General features: G+C 42.2%; 2 protein-coding genes and 1 pseudogene across 2 annotated transcripts in view; 2 read left to right on the top strand and 1 right to left on the bottom strand.

Moving 5' to 3' along the window:
- The first annotated feature begins 1,152 nt into the window (after positions 1 to 1,152).
- Positions 1,153 to 3,045, top strand: LOC139650494 (boLa class II histocompatibility antigen, DQB*0101 beta chain-like; annotated as a pseudogene).
- A 1,041-nt stretch (positions 3,046 to 4,086) lies between these two features.
- LOC139650492 (vitelline membrane outer layer protein 1 homolog) lies at positions 4,087 to 8,521 on the top strand. Its single transcript, XM_071527184.1, has 4 exons — positions 4,087 to 4,748; positions 6,084 to 6,196; positions 6,973 to 7,279; positions 8,443 to 8,521. The coding sequence occupies exons 1-4, from the start codon at positions 4,530 to 4,532 to the stop codon at positions 8,443 to 8,445; spliced, it is 642 nt and encodes a 213-aa protein (XP_071383285.1). The 5' UTR covers positions 4,087 to 4,529; the 3' UTR covers positions 8,446 to 8,521.
- A 5,097-nt stretch (positions 8,522 to 13,618) lies between these two features.
- The window catches only part of LOC139650502 (raftlin), an 82,494-nt gene continuing 72,742 nt past the window's right edge, over positions 13,619 to 23,370 (bottom strand). The window contains exons 8-10 of the mRNA XM_071527193.1: positions 20,645 to 20,748; positions 16,726 to 16,801; positions 13,619 to 15,939 (exon numbers count right to left, since the gene is read on the bottom strand). Of these exons, the coding sequence (XP_071383294.1) occupies positions 15,247 to 15,939; positions 16,726 to 16,801; positions 20,645 to 20,748 (873 nt within the window). The 3' untranslated portion in view covers positions 13,619 to 15,246. The remainder of the gene's footprint in view (positions 15,940 to 16,725; positions 16,802 to 20,644; positions 20,749 to 23,370) is intronic.

The following is a 23,370-nucleotide window of genomic DNA, read 5'->3' as shown; positions in this document are numbered from 1 at the left end:
TAATATGCAAGCGTGTGAAGCTTCTGAGGGGTAAATCTGAGATCTCAAACGCTGAAAATATTACAGCTTTGGGTTTGCAATAACAGTATAAAGTCAATCTTACAGAGATAAGTCATACCTTGGACCGAGGAAAAATGTGTGTTAAGTTTCAGTTTGAAAATGGGCATGAGTTATAGATAAAGAAGTGTGCGTGTGGGGGGGACTATTGTAAAAACTAAGAGTAGAAAGAAACAAGTGAAATAACAGATTGGATTATTGTGTGTTGAGAGCCGGCATGGGAAAAGGAGTTCTCAAATCATCAATTAAAACTAGATTGACCACATTTCTGTTTTGCTCATATACATACTTCTGTACCATGTGATGCTGTTGTCTATTAAAGCATTTAAGGGATGAACACAAAACCTCAGATATTGTAAAACCTGAAAAACCTGTTTATCTGAGTACGGCACTTCCATAAATTTCTCATTTAGTATTGCAGCAAGTGAGATGCAGTTTTGCGGGTTTGCGAAATGGAAACATATTCAACATGTAAACAAGCAATTTGCAGTATGGAATGAAATCTAAAATTATTACTAGTTAAAAACAAGCCGTCCTGTCTGCACTTCCTGATGGAAACTGCTGGCTGGGTGACAGGATTGGTGAGCCGTCCAAACCAGAAAGGAGCTTGAATGAGCAAGTCCATCTGCAGGCTGCTGCATACAGCAAGCAGTGGACTCCATATTGTAGTTTAAGGTTCTCATTATTTAGGACATGATGGGCCTTTTTTCCTCTACAAACTCTCAGTCTCTGCTCTCCTACTCTGTACATCACCAGCAGGTAAGTCTGTTTATGTTTGGCTGTTTCAATTTATTGTTCTATTTATAATTGTTTGATAATGAATAATTCAATTTACAATAAATACGCTGTGATGTATCTACTGTAATTGGTTAGTCATATTTTAGTTTTCGCTGAGAGTATTGTGTACATAAAGTAAATATAAAGTCGGAATCAAAGCAGTATGTTGTAAATCAAAACTCTGTCTCTCAGCCAACTTGTTAGCAGCTGAAAAGAGAACAAAGCTTGATTTTTTTTCTCCAAATACTTCCTCTTGGAAATGGAGCACAAGTGCAGCGTTTGTTCAGAAGGCACGCAGGAAAAGGTGACACTTCTACAATGGTTACTTCTGTGCTAAATGAGTTCCTCACTGTTCCAGGTGGGTACGTATATCAGCTCATATTTGACTGTGAGTATGATGACAACATCACGGATGTTGTCTACCTGGTGAAAAATGTGTTCAACCAGAAGCTCAACAACATACAGTATATGACTCCAGGGTCAGGAAGTACGTCGGCTTCGGGGAGTATGGCATGATATAATGCGGCCCATTACAATAGTCAGGTGGGGAAATTGGCCGCAAGAAAAGCTGAAGTGGAGACTCTTTGCAGATACAGTGCCAGACACTTCAGGAGGAGCACACTGGATAGAAAAGGTACGTTTCTCCTCTGCCACCTCCCAGACTCATGAGAAAGCCAAAGCAGGTGTGAAGCAAGATATTACACTCTTCACAGTGACAGTTCATTGGCCTAATTTGGTTCATTGGTGCAAGGATATTTCTTGGTCTCCCCCCTCATACCCTTAATGACTTGATGAAAACTATTCAGCTCATAACTCTTTGTCTGCCTTGAATTGAGTCATCATTTCTAATCGTATATTTTCGCACTTATCATGTCTACACTCCAGTGCCTCCGATTGTCAAGGTCCACCTGACCAAGCCGGCAGACTATGGGGAGCGGTCCATGCTGCAGTGCAGCCTCCTGGGGTTTTTTCCTCAGGAGGTGAGGGTGAGCTGGCTGCGGGACGGGGTGGAGGTCAGCGCCGACGTGTCATCCACCGACGTCCTGGCCAACGGGGACTGGAGCTTCCAGCTGCACTCCTACCTGGAGCTGACCCCCGAGAGAGGGCAGAGGGTGAGCTGCAGGGTGGAGCACAGCAGCCTGCGGGAAGCCTTGGAGGTGGACTGGGGTAAGGAAGGAAAGGCTCGAACACTGTCTCTTACTTAGAATTTAGATGTAGGTGTGATACCTGAAGACGATTACACGACCGAAAACGTTGCATGTTGTTTTTTTCCTCAACAAAATGTTTTAACTCGAAGTTAAGCAGTTTGCAGGAGTGTCTTTGCACATTCGGGAGGCTGCCTCATCCTCTCCTCGGCACCTGTCACCATCAATACCCAGGTGTGCAAAGCAGGACCTACTTAATCCTCCAGAGCGGAAGGGAAAGTTGCTAGACATTGACATGCTCTACTTAGGGCAAACACAAGTGTGTATCCTTGCAAAAAAAAATAACAAGTAGGCCAATGTACCTATGATTGGGTTTCAAAGACGTCACTGACTATCCCTGCATCTTGACGTCAACTTACAGCATGATTTCCTGACCTAAAAAAGATATTGGTTAAGAAATTAAATATGGATAAAGAGAGAGGGCAGCAGGATAAGGACCCATATTTCTTCAGCTTCAAACATATAAATCTGCTGATCCAGGACCTGTGACCCCATTAGGCTGTCCCTGTCATCTTATTTATCTTCCTCAGATACTTCAGGACTGGAGGCCAAGGTGCTGAAGAGGGCAGTAGGGATCAGCTTCCTTTTTATTGGCTTTGCCGCAGCTGCTGGCGGAGCAGTTTACTATTGGTGGAAAAAGAGGTGTGTTGACGTCAGTGTCAATATTACGAAACCTTTCGCTTTTATTTTTTGTGCAATTAAATTGTTTTGTGAGAGATTGTGACAGAGCACAGGCTGTATTTGTAATAATTACGGTATCCTAAGCATGGAGAAAATAAAAAGCACATTTTCTTGTCGTGTTTCAGGTCTGACTTCAGTCCATTAAGCAGATAAGGACAGGTATTCCCATGTCATCTTTCTGAATGATTGGTTTCCATTTAAAAGATTGGTTTCCATTTAAAAGAAGGCACTCTAAATGTCTCTAAGTGGGATTATGTTGTCATCAACGGGTAAAGCGGGTGACAGCCTCGTCGTTCTACAGAGCAGCACATCTCCATCTCCCTCTGTCCTCCAGCCCACAGAAACAGAAGTGCTCCGCCTGCCTGCCGCCTCTCAATATGCTGTCAGCCCTGCGTGACCTGCAGTGGGAGGAGATAAACAGCACCGTGGGAAGGCAACATGCTGCTCGTTTTATTATGGAACCGGCCTCCTGACATTCCACAGCTCTCCTTTATCATTTTTGTCAACCAAGGACTCGGCTGACCTACTCTCCTTCAAAAAGCACCATCATTTGTGCTATAATTTTCTCTAGCTTAATTTTCACTTGGTAGCTCTCTCACCTTGGAATAAAACTCCTCATCCTACAGTATGAAAATGCATGTGTGAGACACCTTTACATGAAATATCACATGCATGTTGGATCCATATATTAGTTTTATTTCAAAACACTAGCAGAATCATTGCCTAAAATGTATCATTCAATATCTCTGAAATAAAAGTAATCTATTCTGTAAAAGTGTTTTGCCAACCAAGGACTTAAGTGACCTACTGTCCTTTAAAAAGTGCTATTATTTGTCCTAATTATGTGCTGTGAGTCATTTTGTGTAGTTTTGTGAGTAGTTGTCATTTTTTTTTCAAAGGTGGATTTCTCACTTTGCCGCAGAACTCTTCAAATCATCTTTATAAGTCTATTGCAATGTGAAAATACATGTATATGAATGTGTGTCTGTGACACATATGTATGAAACATTACATTTGTGTATGTAGGAGACAAATGTTGTCTACATAACGCGACAGTCTGAAAATGTAAGAACTGGTAACTCCAAGATTAGTGAGTTTTATGAGGTAAGATTCAAGGCCCTAGGACCCATGATAAGTATTTAAAAAAAACACTGAATAATTTTCCAAAATGTCATAGTCAATCTGTAGATGAGGTTGTTTTTCTTCATGAAAAATCAACTTTCTCAGTTTTCATCTGACAACAGTAATAAGGTTTGATGTTTGAGGGTATTCAGGCAAGAAAAAACAAACGCCTTTCCACCTTTTCTCCTTATCTCGTATTTACTTGCCCAGCACTTCTCTATCATACCTGAATATTGGAGGAAAACAGGGATCTTTGCTACGTCGATTGAGAAACGTTTAGGCTTGTTTTACTGCTGAACCATATTGTGTGGATTATACAGTATTCGTACAGTAACACTGACCCATCCACTCTTTACTCTTTGGCGATTTAGAAGTTAAAGCTCAGTCTCCTGTTAGACTCACTGCAGGTTGTTCTGGAAGAGTGTGAGCTGAATGCTTAATATGTAAATACAAACGAAATAGATGCACAAACTGATGGCAGTAAACCAGACCCAATGCCTTTGCGTTCCAGTGAGAAACTCCCCTCCTCGGTCCAACAACAGCTGTTTCTTCCCATGCCACTCATCGACTCCGTAAATGATTAATTCTGATATGAGCAGTTTTGGAGCTATAAGAGCTTTTCCTCTGTACCCCATCACTTCTCAGCAGGCCTTTCAAGGAGAGAGAGACTGACTCACTGCGGTCAAAATGGCGGGTCTGTTTTACACCTTTACCGTTCTGGCCACGCTGGCTGTGTTTTCCCCCATGTTATGTGAAAAGAAGCCCCATCTGCAGCGTGCTGGCATGGCGTTCAACAGCAGACCTTACTCCTCTGTGCTCGGTGTGACCAACGGAGAGCAGTTTGGAAACTGGACCTGGCCTGAGATGTGTCCAGACACCTTCTTTGCTGTTGGCTTCAGTCTTAGGGTAAAGATACAGACTCGTTTGTGTATTTCAAATATTCTGTTCATATAAATGTTATTATTATTATTCAAGCTTTTAAGGATTTTGATTACACCGCTATGAACCTACCTGCGGCTTGCTAAAGAACAGCTTATGTAACTGTTTTAAAGGTGTGCCATATCAGTTTTCATGATTTTGTTTTCAAATGTACTATGGCCCAGGATGAGAATAATGTTTGTAATAATGATGTTTTGCAAATAAATGTAGTTTAGTCAAAAGGTTATTTATTGAATAAATTTGAAGACAAAGTTCTCTCAATACTGAACTCTGATTGGCTGACGATATCAGGTGCTCCAATTCAAATGTGGTAAACCTGCTGAGGGGGAGTGGAGGTGGGGAGTTCGAATGCTGCAAACTTCCATCATTGGAAGAATTTTATTAATTTTTTGGAGAGAGGAGCCAATCAAGACGAAGACTAGTTACAATGCATTGACCGGAGTGAGCCCACAACCTTCTGTAAAAAGGAAGGACTTGAAAATGCAATAGCTTTAAATTTAATCTGTCAAACAAATTACATTTTAACAATATCTACACTAAACATCTTTGATCATATGTGTGTATAAATAGAGGGAAATTTGAATTCCTATAATAGTGCCCCTTTAAGGTTTTTGGAGCCAAGGCACAATATAATGCTTGGATCAGTCAATGCTTCTCGATTATAGAAGATATCAAGAAGTGAAATCGTTGGTGAGTATTGGCGACAGGCGTGCAGCTAGAGGGGGGGCAGGTGGTCATGAATTGAGGAAGTGTGTGTGTGTGTGTGTGTGTGTGTGTGTGTGTGTGTGTGTGCAGTGTTCTTATCTGTCCAGTTGTCCATCTTGTATGAGGATCAAAAGATCCCAGCATTACCCCTGGATAGCATTCTCTGTAATTCAAAGTGATCTTCTTGTCGAAAGTGTCTTTATTTGGATAGTCCATTGTTATCACTAACCCTAACCCTAACTATCAGGTGACAAAAAGTAGATGTTCAACAAAGTGTCACTAACCTATTTGGTGCATCTCTACCACCTGAAACTCAGTATATTTTTAGTCACACATTACAGTCACTTGATACGGCTGAGTGTCAACATTGGACTATCCAAACAAAGTGTGACCCTTTCTTGTGCTGTCAGGCACTAACCCATACATCTAGCACCTGCATAGACTAAAACAAACCATAAAAAGAAATTGTCTTTGTCCCAGGTCTGGATTTTCACACCAAATACAACAGTTGCGCAACCAGGAAAGAGAGCATAAGTTTGATTTGACAGGGAACCTAGTTGGCTCTGTGCACGCTGACTGGCTCCTCTGTTTCCTCAGGTGGAGCCTAACCAGTACGGCCTGGACGACACCGCACTGAACGGGATCCGCCTCATCTGCGCCAAAGATGGGGACCGAAGCTTCCTGTACTCCATCGAGTCCCACACCGGCTAGTGAGTAGAAAAGATAAAACCCAGTGTCACGCCCTGTCAAAGATATTTGATCTCTCAGATATAAATAAACCTTTGTTTCTTGAATGATGGCTCTAGATCAGACTCAATAAACCACCGTGCCACTTCCCCATGTTGTTGGTTCCTTCCACAAGATCGTTTCATTTGATAATGCAGCTATTGTCAAGTAGGCAAGTCTCTTTCATAGTTTTATCTACGTTTTCTATTGATTTGTGTGAATTTTTTGCATCCTCGAAAAAAAATTGGGTTCACTATGCCCTTGTTAAGAATACAATTAAATTATTTTGAGAGACCCAATATACAGCAAAATGCAAATTCAGTGTTGGAGGATAGAAGATAGGAGTACCACTTCACTTTCCTTCGCTTTCTGTCAGCTTGTGTATCACTTATGATGAAATGTTTTTATTGTTGTTCTGGGTCTGTGACTAAATATGCTGTTGTTTGTTGTTGCTTTGGCTAAATCCGCCTTGTAAAACAGCTCCTTGATCTCAGTGGGACTAACCTGGCTATATAAAGGTTAAATAAGGATGAAATAAATAAAATAAATACTTTGAAAGCAGCAGGGAGCAGGAGATTGGCAGTTTCCCATCGTGTTTAGAGGGGAAATGAAAGCGCCGTTTCTGCCAAGATTGCAAATTAGGTGTTCAGATGTTGAAACTTCTTGACTTCTCTCCAATGTTTCCAACCCACATCTTGGATCTTTTCTCGCTTTTTTTTTTTCTCTCCCCTGTCTCCCTCCTCCCTCCTCTCCTGTCCAGCTATGGTGATTGGTCCCATCCTCAGTACTGTCCCAGCGGCGTGCTCACCTCCTTCCAGCTTCGCGTGGAGCCTCATCAGGGTATGTTCGGTGACGACACGGCCGCCAACAACATCAAGTTCCGCTGCAGCAGCAACCCGACCTTGGAGGGGCCCGGCACCGACTGGGGCGAGTACGGCCACTGGAGCCAGGAGTGCGGCGAGGGAGGAATCTGCGGCATCGAGACCAAGATGGAGGAGTACCAATCCGGCCTGGACGACTCCAGCCTCAATGACGTGCGCTTCCATTGCTGCGCCAAGGCTCAGCAGGTGAGACGGAGGGTTAGAGATAGTCGAGTGGCTAAGTGAACGCTCAAACCAAGCATGTTTGAAGCACTTTATTTGGACTCTGGAGCGTTTAGTCCTTTAGTTTGGTTCGTTTGGGCAGGTGAGAACGTTGCCTTTTGAACTCAGGTGGCACTGAACTGCACCAAGACTGAAAATGTTTGGGTTACCGCCACCAAAACCTCTAACCTGCACTGAGACACCTGAAAATCCATTTCTTGCTCCTCTTATAAGAGAACTGCAGTGTGGTTTGTTATATGGAAAGGAAACAACCCCAAAAATGCAAGGTTTTATGACTATCAGAAGATGGATGTTGACATTTCCAGCAGTTACTCATGCTTGGAAAGCCTTGGTCTTGACTGATGCTCATATTCAGCTATATTTCTTCATGTGTTCTTAACTGGTATGAACACCAGAGAAGGTAAATTATGGCAAAGAGTGCAGACAAGCCCATCATGCTTAAGCTAAAGGGACTGGGGACTGGAATCAGATTTTGTTTTGACTCCTCCTGCCGCCAAAATCTCTAATCTGGCAGGATGACAAGTTACCAAAACTGCAATAAACCATCTACTTGTGAGTCCATGTGACTTTTTCGTGACAGCCATGGTTCCCCAGCTAACCATGGCTGTGGGGAAGTGGGAACCTAAACGAAACAAACACAAAAATGCAACAAAGTACTGCAAACCTTTACAGTTCAGACATAAAACAGGGTGTGATCGCACCCTCAGTCCCTTTCTCTGGAAACACAATGTGCCTCCATCAACCTAGGAATCAAATCCCAGGCGGTTTTCTCTCATTTGTCTCCCCTACTCTGTACTTATTTCCCCACTGTCCGAATATAGAATGAAAATGCCAAAGGTGAGTGGACTACCTACTTCTCCTTTAAAACAATAATGGAGGCCAGACTGTATCTGATAATGCAGGGAGGTGCAGTTTGGGGCATTCGTTTAACATTTGAAGCTAAGTTTGTTTGGATGATTGTGATAATAGCTGTAAGTGTGGTATGAGGCTGCTTTTTTATATTTGAGGCAACAGAAAGGTTGGGAATATGAAATGATTCAAATGCCAAATGTAACAATAATTACATTTCTGTGAGAGCCATTCATGTTTGCCCTTTATGAATGCATGTTTTGTGTTTTCATTGTCAGTGATCAGCTGAGGCGCTTCATTGGGATGAACATCGGCCAAACCTGACCCCGTCAACTTAAAGGCATAAAATAAAGCGCTCATTTGCTTGTTACTGTCTCCATAATGTTTTTCCACAACCTGAAAGTCTGGTTGTGCAGTTTAATGTTTTGTCAGTTCCTGCCTGTAAAAAAAGGTAAGTAGATATTGAGATCAGAGTTAACAACAGTTTATAATAAAGTGACAGTTATTTGTTAAAACAACCAGCTCTCAAAACACATTTGAGTTTCACCTACAGCATCAACAACAACAAAAAAAGATTAAGGAGTGCCACTTCAAATCAAACACTCATCTGAAGAGCCACTTTTTAGATCATGTCATCCCTCCTCACCTCTCATCAGCGTGAGCGCAGCATGTTTTCACATCCTGTCTAATGAACCAATAAGCTCGCAGCAAAGTCATAATAAACGTGAGCGCAAAACGGAGCCGCTGACACAGGCGTTTCCCTTCCTGCTGGAACCAAGGTAATTAAGAAATGACAAGAGAGGGGGTATTAATTAATTTACAGTTTAAGGCCTGACGAAGGTTGATAAGGCACCGATTGGCACACACAGAGGTAATTGTGTTAATTAATCGGTGAGCAGTTAATCTGCTAACACAGAGTATATGTAGGGAGAGGGGGTGGGGGGGTTGGGGGTTGGGGGCGGAGGGGAGGACTTGGAGACGTTATCAAACGTTGCAGTAATGGTTTTCAGAAGATACTGCAAGTCAAGGCACAGTGATTACAGTCTTTAACTCAGAGCTACAGAGTGCCTCTCTGTTATGGTAATGAAGGGACGTGTGCTGACCTCATATCTCAGTTCAAAGTATACTTATAGGAGTTGAGCTGCTGAAGTGCACTTGTTGGTCTGCTTGGAAAAAATGGATATGGTAATATCAGCAGGCCGCTGTTTAATGAGAGAAATGGCTCTGTAAGGAGTGAGCTCGGTTCAGGGCAAGAGGAAAATGTGCAGAATAATGTGAAATATCCTCCTCATCACCAGCAGAAACAATATACTCCTCATCACCAGCAGACACAATAGCAGTGCTGCATATCATACAGTCACTGGTCTGTCTGGCTTTGTGCTTGAAGCCTGGGAAAGTCACTAGATGGCAGTGCCGTGTCAAGAGTGGCTGCATCCTTCACCTCAGCAGAAACAATAACTTTTATGACACGACACAGCCAATATGAGCATCATAGTCTGGTTTACGAGCGCAATGAATTGTGGATCAATGCAGCAACATACAACACCTGGCATAGCAAAGCACCTCCACACACATTAACGTGCCTCAGAAGCCCTCTGGGCACATACGCCTAATAGCTGTGTTGAACCAGCCTCAGCCCGCAACACACAACGCTGTTACGGTATACTGTACAGCAATGATGAAAACAACATTTTTAATCCACAAAGGAACTTCATTATTCAAAACGCGCTGCCCTCAGCAGGTTTTGTGCCATTACCTACGGGGTCGTACCGGTAAAACCCCAGGCTGGGACCTCAGGAGCTGTAGCGCCGCAGGTCATAAGTTTAATATCCAGACCGCAGGCAGAAATGTGGATTTCTGACCAGCTTAGTGGCTCACCATCGGTCCCCACTCTGCTCCAACAGCTATTAACGCCTCCTGTAGCTTGCAGAATGGATGTGGTGTGGTTTTTGGTTGAAGGCAAAGCTCTCCCTTTAATGACCTTACGCTCCCCTGGGCTCCCAGCTCATGACTTATAGATTGCGCCGACTGTGTTGACTCAACTGTAAATATAGTTCTTTTCATAAACACCGTAGGGTTATTATCATGGGTGCCGGCCTTGGGTTTTTATGTGAAATATGGAGGCATGAGGGACAGTTTTGGGTCTGAATGGTATTGTTTTGACGTAGGGATGTAATAACTATAAAGTTGATCTATTCTAAGGTTTCCATGGTAATGAAGGTAATAACCAGATGGAGCAGATTTTTAAAAAAATGAGTCAGAGGGTTTTGAAACCCCGTATTCTCTCAGAGAAAATAACAATTTGGGTCTGTCTATCAGCTTTCCCTGCTGCACTGCTCGAGCTTATAGAGGGCTCTTTTGCTGCGGTCGAAGGACTGAACTTGTCATTTCCTCTTTCAATTACTTTATGTTTTTTTCTCCAAGGGCAAAATGAAAAGTCCTTCACACAGAGCCGGAACAAAACAACCCTGAGTATTTTCTTTCTCACAGGTTAATGTCATAGAGGTAGTTGGAGCACTTGATGAGGGCCAACCATTGTACCTAGTGATTTAAACTGATTTTCAAGGTTCTGGGAGCATCTGTGTACATTTTATTCTCAAAGTGGAAAAATTACACACTGCTAATGTGTCAAATGTAGAGTGGAAGCGTAATTTGTGAACAAGCTTTGGACTCGAACATCTAAATTACTTTTAACAGCGATCGCCTCAACAGAGACGGTAACTTTTTGTTCTGTTCTCTTTGAAAAACAAAACAAAACACAAAGAAGCAAGGACACATGTACACATTAAATATAAATCATTTTATAATATACAAATTGTACAGATGTCATGAACAATAGGAATGTGGACATTACTCAGGATAGCAAAGATAAAGATTTTTTCTTCCTTGATAGCAAACACTGCTATGCAAGTGACAATAGCAGATGATCAAAGATACTCAACATTCAAGATGGCAGCCGAGGTGATGAAAACTGTAACATCGGAGACGAAACCTAAGAATACATTTTCCAGAGGCTGTGAGCAAGCTAAAGTGACAACACAGGAAAAAAAATGACTGCATCCTATTGTATCATGTTCTGTCATTTCTACTCTGTCCATTTCACATCATAGTAGCACACAGGAAATGAACCGTTAAGTTTTTTTTTCTTTTTTTTTTTTACAGCATTACCAAAAACGATTGCACCAGCGCCACTACTGAGGCTCAGAGACAATTATGCTTATATAAGACAGGAAACTGTATATTACCGTTTTTTTTTTTTTTTCTTTACATGAATGGGCAGAGGGGTGCGGATGTATACTTAGGTCTAGCATTAGTCAAAGGTCTCCTTCTTTTCACGGGCGGCTAAGTTAACATCGTTCAGCATCATTTAACTGATGAAGTGTCAGATCCTGCAGCTTTTCTCTGCCTGTCTGTGCGTTTTCTTTTTGTAATACAGGACACAAAAGAAAATACAATTACCCACAGTCCCTGGAGTGTACTCGTGTCAGAAGTCGACTGTCCTGTGTGGTGTGTGGACGGATACGGGGCCCGCTGTGATGTGACCCCAACTTTTGTCAAGGCTGCAATCATCCATGTTAGTGGACGTCCAGCCGGAATGCAGTGGGAGTCAGAAAACACAGTTACGTCAAGTGACATCACCTCACTGTTAACTGATTTTCCAAACTCTGCTCTCCATAGCTAAAAGTACAATATGCTCTTTCTGTTTTCACAGGATGCCAAAGGGGAATATATGTCACAGTCAAAGATATAAAAACAAAAATGAATAATGAATGTAGGCTACGTCTGAAGTCCCCGGTAAAGAAAGACAGAATACTGATAGAAATAAATTCCCATTCATAAAAATGAAGGATCGGCACTGGGAAAAATGAAGAAATTGATTAAATCTAAAGAAATAAGTTGACCGAGATTCAGCGGGGAAATTACTCAAATATTCATAATGATCTCTTTAGTTATCAAAATGGGTCTTTTGATATTGCCTTTCATAACTCATATTTGTCATAGTCTTACAAGAATATTAAAGTGACAACTAAGCCACGTTTGCTCCCCAGCTCCGATGCAAGAGGCTAAATAAAATATTTGTCACATACAATAAATGCTTATTAAAAGCTAAAAGCATCTGAGAAAAACAATATTTAAAACAAAACAAGAAAATACCACAGAGAAAATTATGATATGACTTCATATCTCAACTCAACATCAGAGTGGTTACTTGCTCGTGCAAACTCCGGTGTACAGCTGTGGAAAATCCATTCTGGTTCAGATATGACCCTTGACCTTGTCTGCCATTAGCGATGACCTCACGCCCACAGGTTCCAGCTCCGTCGCGTCGGAGGGCGGGAGGACAAGGAGCATATGTTGCCGGGGGTTGAACCCCGCCACAGCCCTCGGGAGGTAGCTCGAAGCGTCAGTCAGAAATATACTTTAGCAAGCTTTAGCGTAACAGCAGAGGCAACACAAAGCCCGCTTTCAAATCAAAAACAGAAACGTTCACAATGAAATTAAAAACGGTACATCTTTAAAAAAAAAAGATAAAAAAATCCAAAACATATTACCTTCATACAGACAAACACAGAGCTCATCTTCAAATCTAAAACACTCTTTTTCACCCCCTCTCTCTGGTTTCCATAATTAAAACAAGAAACAGTAAATTTACCTTCAAAATACCAACACTGACTGTAGCATAACTTTCCTGTTTGACTATAACAAACATATAACACTTAAATCACCATTGTGCCTCTAAAAGACATTTCTAATAGCGGATTGTGGGTCATTTACAGTATAGTAATAAGGCTAAACTGGTCACAGTTTTATATTCTACTCTACACAAAACAACTGCCATTTTACATTGAAAAAAAAAATCTCAATGGCCAGTGGCTTAATCCCCAAATGGGACGCACATATTCAACATCATCAGTCACACTTCGTCTGTAAATGAAGAGTTTCATCCCAAAACGAGATATCCACCAAAAGTGACACCTATTCTTACAAAAATGAAATCCAAATGACGACAAATTATAGTCCTTGTGCAGCAGGACAGAAGGTAGCTTGAGTCCTTGATTGACAAAATTATAACATTTTTACAAATGGGTTCTCTGACAGATATTTTAGAGATATCGTATGATGAACTGTAGGCAATGTTTTGGTTGTTTTTGTTTGCTTTTTCAAAATGGATATGTAGCATTTTGGAACACAACTCTTCAAATGCAGATTATATTCTCCCTCAGTGCAAATCAGTCCGTATGACATCACCGTTAAATGTGAAGGTTATTTGCTCGACATGCTGAGGTGTTCTGCTGTCAATAGCTCCCCCAATAAGTGACCCCCATTATAAATGTATGATTCCTGACAGATACCCCACTGACAAAATCCATTAGTGAGCTAATGAGAGCTCTATGGCATGAATGTCGCCCCCCACCCCATCCCCCCACCCATCCACCCCCTCACCCCCCCCTTTTAAATGGAAAGCAACATGAAACCATGAAACAACACATTATGACTTGGTTATTGTCAGAAATGACGCCTGTTAAGAGGTGCTTAAAGAGCTGGAGGTAAAAAAAAATGAAAGAAAAGTCGACGGGGAATGTGGGATGCAAACGGCCGTTATTTTAAATTAGCCGATTCATTTCTTTTATTTGACTTCCTTATGTGCTGTGGTCTCTCTCTCTCTCTCTCTCTCTCATTCTCAATCTCTCTATTTCTCTCTCACAATCTCTCTCTCTCTCTCTCTCTCTCTCTCTCTGTCAATCTTTCTCTATTTTGGTCTCAGTAAATAACCAGCCTTGGTCCTGAATAGACAGCTTACCCTTGCTTCCATATTGACAAGTGCTTTTGTGTATGACTATTAATTGGAAATGTAATTAAAAATGCAACTTTGGGCAGAAATAAATACTCGCTCCAATATGTAAACTCTAAAAGGTAACCTGGTGTGTCTAAATATGGGTTCTGCCCCCGAGCCGCAAACATTCAGCTGCATTTCACATCCTTATCTAACTTGGCTTGAATATGGAACATTCTGTATGCAAGGTGAGCTTAGCACACTACACCAAAGAGTGATTATCGGCTCTCTTTGAAGCACTTGACGGCTTAGAGCTCAGCGTAAACAATTACCTCTTCACCTTACTTTGGATTGCCTGTCGCAACAAATGCCTTTACCATCACCTCTACCAGAGTTCTCCTCCAAATTCCTTCTACAACACAACTAACTATGGTACACAGGACAAAGGAACGGGAAATGGCGATACAGTCCGTGATCACATAGGACGCTTTTTTGAACATACCTGCGTCTTTATTTCAGTTATTTTCAAAGGAGTGGTCGTGGCAGGCGTGTGTCTCTTCCAAATTATGCACCTTGTGTTTTGGACGTGACATCTTCGGTTTCACAAACTGAACAAGCCGCTCAAACTGCTCCACTGTCAGGCGAAAGTAGCCCTTGAAGCGGCCGCTATCTGGACGAGACGATAAAACTCGGCGCTCTCTTCTCCCTCGGACGACGTCACGTACTCGCACCCTCCGTTTCGGGGGCCTCCTCACCCTTTCAGGGGCTCCTCACCCTTTCCTTGAAGAGCAAGCAGCGCAATCGCTGACTTTCTTCTGTCCATTTTCATTTTCATCCCCTTTGTTCCCCCCCACTTTGAGCTCTTGCTCTCTCTGCCTGCGTTTGAGCAAGAGAGAAAAAAAGCGTCCTATCTGATCATGGCCTTTTCTAGATTCTCACCCCCATTGGACCCTGTTGATCCTCATCGGTCCGATCGTAAACTCCAATTTTTCCAGTGACTCAGAGGTGACTATCCCGCGTCAGGATCTCCTGTTTTTGGATATATACATTCAGTATGTGTGGTTATACAGTAGGACCGATGTCTGCGGTTACATGAAATTGTTCCATAGCTACACTGCGGCAGATTGCAGGGGACTTGTCTATGAAGAAGAGCATGACGGTAGGAGTGGAGAATGCTGCAGCGATAGGGGTCCAAGCCCCATTGATTCAGATCAAGGATAACATTGTGTTCCAGGGCTGGAACCTGTCCTCAAGGTGGGGGATTTGAGAGGTAGGGTGGGGAAAAGCCTTGATTGGCTGCTTGGGACTACTCTTGAGTCTCTTCAGGGCTTTGATTGGTCGGCGCGGCCTGTGCATCTGCCACAATCTCCTTAGCGATGATCTCCACGCTCGCCGGTTCTTCCATCTCTGGTTTGGTAGCGCTCTCTCCACCTCCGCCCTCTTCTTTCTCTTCCTCTGTCTCTAACCCATTTTCAACCACCGCTTCAACTTCTACTCCTCCCTCGCTCACCTCGTCTTTGGTCTCTCTCTCCGCTTCGACAGTCACGACAGCTTCTGTCGCGTCCTCGACCTCTCCGTTTTCTAAAGGCTCTCCGTTCTCTTTCGATCCCTCTTTTTCCTGTGTTGTCTTTTCTTCTCCGCCCTCCTCTGCTGTGCCGTTTTCTGCTCCTTTGTCCTTTGTCTCTGCACCTCCATCTTTCTTTGCGACAGTCTCTATGCCAATTTCAATCCCATCATCAATCTTTTTATCTTCCTCATTCTTTGCCTCCCCTTCTTTATCTGTCTCACTTTCTTTACAGCCTGCCTCTACCTCTGTTGTGTTCGCCCTTTCATCTCTGCTCTTGGCTTCCTCTTTTGCAACCTTCTCCCTGTCATCAAGAATCTTTGGATCTTCCGGATCCTTCTCCATCGCTGTTGTTTTCTTTTTCTTCTTCTTGTTCTTTGCTGCATCTTTGATGCAGTTCTTGTTGGACTTGCTTCGAGTTTTGAAGATCAGTTTCTGAAAAAAGCAAAGTTTACATTAACACGTTTGTGGAATGTGCTGTCACTGTGTCAATACGCTGCTGGGCATGAGGCGGTACACGCAGACTTAATTAAAAATGGATCACAATGGATCTAATATTGCACTTGGATAACAAGCTAATTCAAATGAGTCTCATTGATGCAGAGAAGGAAATTGAGGCCATTTGAAGGGAAGTTATTGATGTCCTCGAGGCCTGCTCGAGTCCGACCAAACAAACAGGCGTATATTTCAAGCAATATATCCTAGATTACCTGAACAAGACGCTGCAGGGATATACACACTGCAGGGATATAGAGCACTCCGAGATAAACAGCAGAGAAACGGGCAAGGAAATCTTGTGAACGCTAGCAATTCCCTGCTTGACTTTGAGGCTTAGGGCCTATTAGATTTGTTGTTGTGACGGCAGTTTAAATTCGGGTCACAGAAAGCATCAACATGGATTCATTCCGTTGTGGACAAAGGTGAGATTTAGAGGTTATCACCACTATTTGGGGTCACACAGAAAGCATTACAAACCCTGCTTTCCCAAACAACACATTTGTCCGTTGCTGCAGAATTCCTCATATCTCAAACAGAATGGGGTTCATTCACATTTGTCCGAAGCTGTGCGTATTTATCTACTTAGAACAAAAACAGCTGTGGAATTGGGGGTGGCAAGGGGTGATGTTGGCCTTGGATATATGGCTAGCAGGTGAGAGAACAGCTATGAGGAGACCCCACATTAGCCAAAAGAAACACTGAGAGGAATGCGAGGTCACGTACCTTGGATTCCCTCCTCTTTCGGCCCAAGATGGGTCTCTGCAGGAAAACGATCTGTTTGGTGGACAGACTTCCATCACTGGAGGATGAGGAAAGAGGCACGGGGAGAAACCGAGAAGGATGGGAAAGATAGAGGGAGGTGGGAGGGGAGGGTGAGAAAGGAAGAGAGAGGAGAAAAGAGAAAATACGCAGAAAAATTAGAAACAAGAATCTGATTTATTTTTTACATCAAACACTTTGATTAAACTTCTTAGGTACTAATTAATTTACAAATGAGTGAGATATAAGTGAGAATGAGTGAGAAAATGAGCTAGACATTTAAACTTAATGAGAGATTGTGTTACAGGGAATGACAGGTTTTTCACAATTCATTAAAATCTTGTTTTTAAAGCACAAACAATTGACAAACTGACTGACAAATTGCAGTCGAGATAAAGCCAGACAGCTCCTTGAGCATTTGAGTTAAAAAGTGCTATGACAGCGAGGGATTCACCCTCTTGTTCACCCTCTTCCATCGAGATAGTCAAATGTTTTCTGTCCGCTGCTCATGCTCCATATACTGTTATCTGCAGTTAAGGTTAAGAAACCCACACATTTCTGCCCCAACCTCTTCACTGCTTTCATCTCTCTGTCATTTCCTCCTACATTCAGGTTGTGCAGAAGTAGAGAAGACACACGCAACTGTTCAAAAGCCAAGATGCTAACTCTATACTTTGTCTGAGTGTGTGTGTGTGTGTGTGTGTGTGTGTGTGCACGCCCTTGTGAGCCATCTTCGACTTCTGCTGGTTTCTTCAGAACATGAATTTTCTCTCTTCTCCTCAACTTCCCCTAAAATAATCCCCCGTCCCATGCACATGTCACACTCCTGTGTTCTGAGGAGGATAATCTGCACAAGTACTCGAGTTGACAGATTAATCGGGGCAGGAAACGCAGATTCATTTCTGAGTGGGCTTCCTGTCTCTCATGCTCTCTCTCTCTCGCTCTCCCTCTCTTTCTTTTTCCGCTCGTCTTTGTCACGCTCACCCCTTCTTCTCAGCCGACTGTGCTCTCGCTAACTAGCTGTCCTCTCTGTTTTACCTCTCTGCCTCTATCTCCTTTGTCAGCCTGATTTTTGACAGTTTTACTATTTGTTTCTTCTTCTTTTTTTCCCCCTCCTCTTTCGCTCTCACCATTATCTGTCATGGCTTAAAAAGAGATATGTTGTCCATTGCCGCTATCAGGCACAGGTTCAATTACACACACACATACACAAACATGTGTGCACACATAGTCGAGATGCAGTCTGGAGTTAAGCTGCATGCTCAACCTTGCACATGAGGAATGACGGCAAGTTTATGATCGCAGCAGAACCCTAAAAGCCAGCTACAAATCTTCCCTTTCTCAACATCAAATGGGCTTGAGGCTCCTCCAGCACAAGGCTTACTATCTAAACCATCCAAAGCCCACCACACCTTCTTTTTTCCCATTACCTCCTTCCTTCCATCGTTTATCCATAAGCTATTTTCTAGGCTGTCAGAACGCTGGACGGCTTCCTGGCGATTCAAAGCCGAGAACTAACCGGAGTTCCCAGCAAAAAGCCCCAGCCCATTAAACTAGAAAGGAGTGGATGGCTTAGAAAATTACAGGCCTTTACAGAACCCGCTGTTGCCTGTCAGTGTCAGCCGCACTATTATAACTTGAGGCTTTATAGAAGAGCAATAGCCTGTGTCTATTTTTGGACAAATGTACCTGTTGGTGGCTTCATCTGTAGGAAAAAAAACTCACCGGCACACCGGCGTTGCAAAGTGCCACTTGAATAAAATTGCACAAAACTAATGCTGCATCCAAAAATGTCATTTTTCACTAGTTTGTATCTCAAAAATGTTGTTTTTACAATAACTAAGATGATCAGATACCTGCTTTCATTAATTGGTGTGTGTGAACTTTCTTGTTTTCTTGGTATAAATATGTCCATATGTTCTATAGTTTATGATGAGAGTAAATCCCCGAATACTGAACTGAAAATGTAATTAACGCCTACATTAATTGAATGCCGCATGCAAGAATGCATGTTCTGAGACAACTACATGAATTAATGTTGCGTAGAGAAGCCATTGAGTCCCAGTTAGCATTAATTTGAGATGCCGCTGAGATCACTGACACTTATCCGACCCTTCCAGATGAAGTGCAGGCTGCAAACCCTCAGACTACAAGAAGTGCGCGTTTGCAAATTTGCTATTTAAAAATGGAGGAGTCAACACCACGAAAACAAGTGTAATGACTAGAGCTAATGCGAAATAGATCATCAACCATTATTTCAGCGCACAAAATGTTTTTGAGGCAGGGAGAGAAATGAGCTCTGTCTTGTACTGTATCTAGGCCGACTCTGATTAATTAGCCATGTTGCTCTGTTGTGTTGTGGCATTTTGAAAGAGAAGAGAGAGGGAGGGAAGGCAGAAAAAAAAACAAGGGATGAAAATAGAGAGGTAATTAATCAGCTATGCTCTGAAACGGTCACAAACATGACCAGCAGAGGCAGGGGCATAACAAACACTCGGTCAGTGCACCGATGGAAGTACTACATGCACACTTCATTAGCATGACATAACACGTCACTATGCACATTTTAGCGATGCAAAATATTGTACTAGCATTTTACTGGTGTAGTATTTAAGGCTAGCATTTACTACAGGAGGGAAAATACATGTAGTGGCTAACTGTAACCAGTTACATTGGGGCTTTTCATTGGTTTAAAATATTTTACTGGTGTTTTACTAGTATAGTGTTTAAGACTAGAAGACTAGAACTTACTGTATGAGGGGGGGAGTGAGTGTGGAGACGTACAGTAACATGTCATATTGTACATTTTATGAGTGTAAAACATTGTATTTGTACTACTACTTGTACTACTACTAAACTACTATTTACTGTTTAAAATATTTTACTTGTGTTTTACTAGTGTAGTGTTTAAGAATCCTTAAGAATTATTTTAGTTGAACACTTAATTATTTTTACTTTTTTTTTTTTGTATTTTATTAGTATAGCATTTTCTAACATGTACAGTATTGTTAGATTTTTAAGTGGTTTGACGTGAAGCACTGAAGTGTTACAGAGAACATGGAGCCATATTACTGTGAAAAGGCCATTGACCATGTTGGTGTAAAATATTTTACTAGTATGTTATCAGCATTTCGACTAATAAATGCAACTAGAGCGCTGGTTCGAAGCAAAGAGCTTAAGTGTGACTGAGAACATGCGAGGCCTTTGACCATAAGCGGATGTACACTCATATAGCAGTCATGAATGATGAGTCAGCAAAGGCTTAGCTGAGGAACCGTTACATTTCTGTGAAGAGATTTTCCACCAGCAGACTGAGCCGCTGCTTTTAAACTTTCACAACGGCTCTTTCGCTTGAAGCTCTGCCTGAATTGGTACAGATTTAGGTCAGTTTCTTCCAGACCAGATTCTCTTAAATCTGTCATATTCCTTTGAACAAAAACTTGTGTATGCCACAAAGCCGATTTTCATTTTAGCACCGCAGTTGTATCTGTAACCATGCCATGTGATCTCTCAAAATGTGATTTCTCTTTAATGAGAGACTTTGATTTGTCAGGATTCCATATGTCATATAGGTTTTCTATATATTTTGTCTGCTGTGGGTATATCTTGCAATTTATACCTTGCTGCAAGTTTCCCATGTAGGACAAAAGTCTTGAACTGAACTGAATTGCACTTAAGGAAAGACAGGGGAAGTGAGTATCTGAAACCCATTACATATAGGCTGTTCTGTGCTAAGTGTCTACAATAGATTTGTACTTCCATTTTTCCATATTAGCTTTAATGTAGGCCTGAGTCAGAGAGCTGGAGTACTGGTTGCAAATAGAGGTCCGTAGTGGTCATAGATTGCTTAATGCCCCTTTAATAGTCAAATGAGTGTTATTACCTGTTAGTCTTGATAACAGGCGTAGGCAGCACACAGGTGAGTCTCCAACCGTACGTGGCCAGAGACTGGAGCAGAGGAACATAGTCTGCCTTCACCTGCAAACCCTGTGGAGAAAGCAAGACACATATTAAAACCTGGCCTGAGCTCAAACTGTAAATCATTCTATACCATATACACTCTGGATATCGAGTATAGATATGCAGGTTTTCACTACACCAGGTGATTTCAAAGATTACTTCGTCTTCACTGTTTTAAGTTGTGCTAATCAGTGAAATCCCCTGCTATAGTCTTTGGTTGGAATGAAAACCTGCAGACCTCCTGGCCCTCAATGGCCCATCCATGATTTAGACAGTGCTTGAATCACAGTGCGTAAATGTTGAATGTGTACAGAGGGCTTTCAGGTGACGTAACACACCCGCTGGCGGCCATAGTGGAGGTCCACAGCTCGAGGGCAACAGTGGCTGCAAACAGCTGAATGCATAACTCAACCTGCAACTGGACCGTCTCATCAGAATTCAACAGACTTGGTGAATTTCTGTGCTGTTTTTGACTGGAAAAAAGATTATTTTCCGCCACTGATATCAGGTTGATTTTGTGTTTAGATAATGTCAGTTTGTTAGCTAACCATCACTGTCTTGTTGTAAACACATCTGATTTGCACACTGGCTAACATAGGCCTTAGTAGAAGCTAATGTTTGTGTTTATGTTAATATCAGTTGTTTGCAAAATTAGCCTGCTGGCTATTTGGCAAGCTAACAATGCCAAAAACAATTGTCGGACTGTTTAGGTTGACTGATGTTTCTCAAGCTAAAACTACTACTAGAGTAGTGAGGGACGCAGTAGTGACGATTCACTTTTACTTATAACATGACTGAATTGACCTACATCCACAACAATCTTTTTCAAGGTCTGCCTGGTTGTTACTGGCTTGTATTTAGCTATTATTTGTGCACAGCAACATCACCACCGGACCTCCATGATGACACCAGCTGTGGTTGATAGATTTGTGATGCAACTGCAAAGCCTCTAGAATGATATGTATAGTCTACTGTCTGTAGTTGGTCTTACACTGTCCCTTTGGATTGTATGTGAAATCCTATTGCCCTTGTACCATTGTCTATAAGCCTCTGCACCAATACGACCAAGACAGATTCCTGTAGCTTTACTGCAGTGTAAACAATCCCCTGCCACCTCCACTCAAACACAATCATGACACACACACACACACACTCCTAGCAATAATACCCGACAGGTTGTTCTTTATTGTGGTTCCAGATACATCGATGATGCATCTAGCTATGAGATGCAGTCAAGTGCTGTCAGCATCACTAAAGTATGAAATCTCAAAACAAAACAAAACAAAACTCCCTGTCAGATATTATGGCTTTTATACAACATCTGTGTAATGTCTGAAAAGTTGTTTTCCAAGTAGTGTACTCAAAGAAGAATAAAAAAAACCAAGAGAAAACAAATATAAATCAATAACTGGCTCCCTGGTTGCCACATGAGTCAGCATGGCAACCAGTTCCAGTCATGACAGGAATTGCAGCACAGTTGGAACATGTCTGGGACTAACAGGTTGCTTGTGTGAAACAGCTCAGTGTGTAAACATTTTAACACAGGGTGCGCTGTTAACATGCCATCAAATGATCCATAACTGTGCCAGTGTCTCGACAACAGATGTTATCAACAATTGTATGATGCACAAAAAATTAGATTCAGTTTTTACTTGGGTGGGACACCTGTGTTTAATTCTTCACACACAGACACAGACGCACACACCCACACACACAAACAGATCCATTAAGGTATACCACACGGACACACGCGCAGCACGCATCTCTGCTCACACAGGAAGGGCGTGTGGTTTGCCATGCTCGATATCACTGCACCAGCCCTGACTGAACAACCACAACACACCAGTCACAACACATGCATTCGCTCGTACACACGCACAAACACACACACAGCTGCCACTTATTTTAAGACCTGAAAAGAAGGGTTTTCCATTCTCGGAAAGGATGCCCAAGTTGTGGACTATGCAAAATAATTCCTTTCATTTCAAAGCAGTCAGGTCGTCGCCCATTTTTACATGAATTCCAGACAGTTACATTTGGCGGTATGCACATGAATGAACGTACACCACAGACTCCATACTGCTCAACTGAAAAAAGCCTTGATGAGCCTTGACACATCAGAAAAGAGACTTGACAACACATCACACCTACACAGGCAACATTAGCCTTTACTGCACTGTGGATATATTCTATAATTAAAGCTACACTAGGCAGGATTTTCATGTAAAACTACACCCATTTAATCAGCATCTGCAATAGAGAAGAGTGTCCCATCTCCACTAATTGAGACCCTGTAGATTGAGGAAGCGACAAATAAGAACTTCAGAGTGAAATCCAAACTGTCTCCTAGACAGAGAGAAAGCTGGACTCGCCAACGTTAGATCTTTTCCTCTCTTGTGTCTGTGGTTTCCTGTGGTATAAAGCATCACAGACCGGCCGGGTTGGTAAACATGAGTCTGCTGTGTGCAGTTTACCTCTTGCTACCATTAAGAGCTGCCAATGTGTGAACTTGCCTTGTGCAGCTTTAATAGTGACAATGTACACTACATCACATACACAACAAGTAATGAACCTCACGCTCATGTGATATAATGAAAGAACATATTGGCGGCCTATATATCACCCAGTGCAGTCATGCATGTTGAAACA

The sequence above is a fragment of the Centroberyx affinis genome, unplaced genomic scaffold (assembly GCF_046629955.1).
Source record: "Centroberyx affinis isolate AG114_WGS23_722 - 3 ecotype Tasmania unplaced genomic scaffold, CSIRO-AGI_Caff_v1 ptg001497l_1, whole genome shotgun sequence".
NCBI classification, from domain to species: Eukaryota; Metazoa; Chordata; class Actinopteri; order Beryciformes; family Berycidae; genus Centroberyx; species Centroberyx affinis.
Note: the sequence above shows the minus strand (reverse complement) of the source record. Positions and strands in the feature narration are given on the sequence as shown.

Bases quoted from the DNA above. Each gene is read 5' to 3' on its own strand.
- LOC139650492 (XM_071527184.1), top strand. From the start codon at position 4,530: ATGGCGGGTCTGTTTTACACCTTTACCGTTCTGGCCACGCTGGCTGTG. The intron at 4,749-6,083 runs GTAAAGATACAG...CTGTTTCCTCAG, and splicing joins CTGTTGGCTTCAGTCTTAGG to GTGGAGCCTAACCAGTACGG. The intron at 6,197-6,972 runs GTGAGTAGAAAA...TCTCCTGTCCAG, and splicing joins ATCGAGTCCCACACCGGCTA to CTATGGTGATTGGTCCCATC.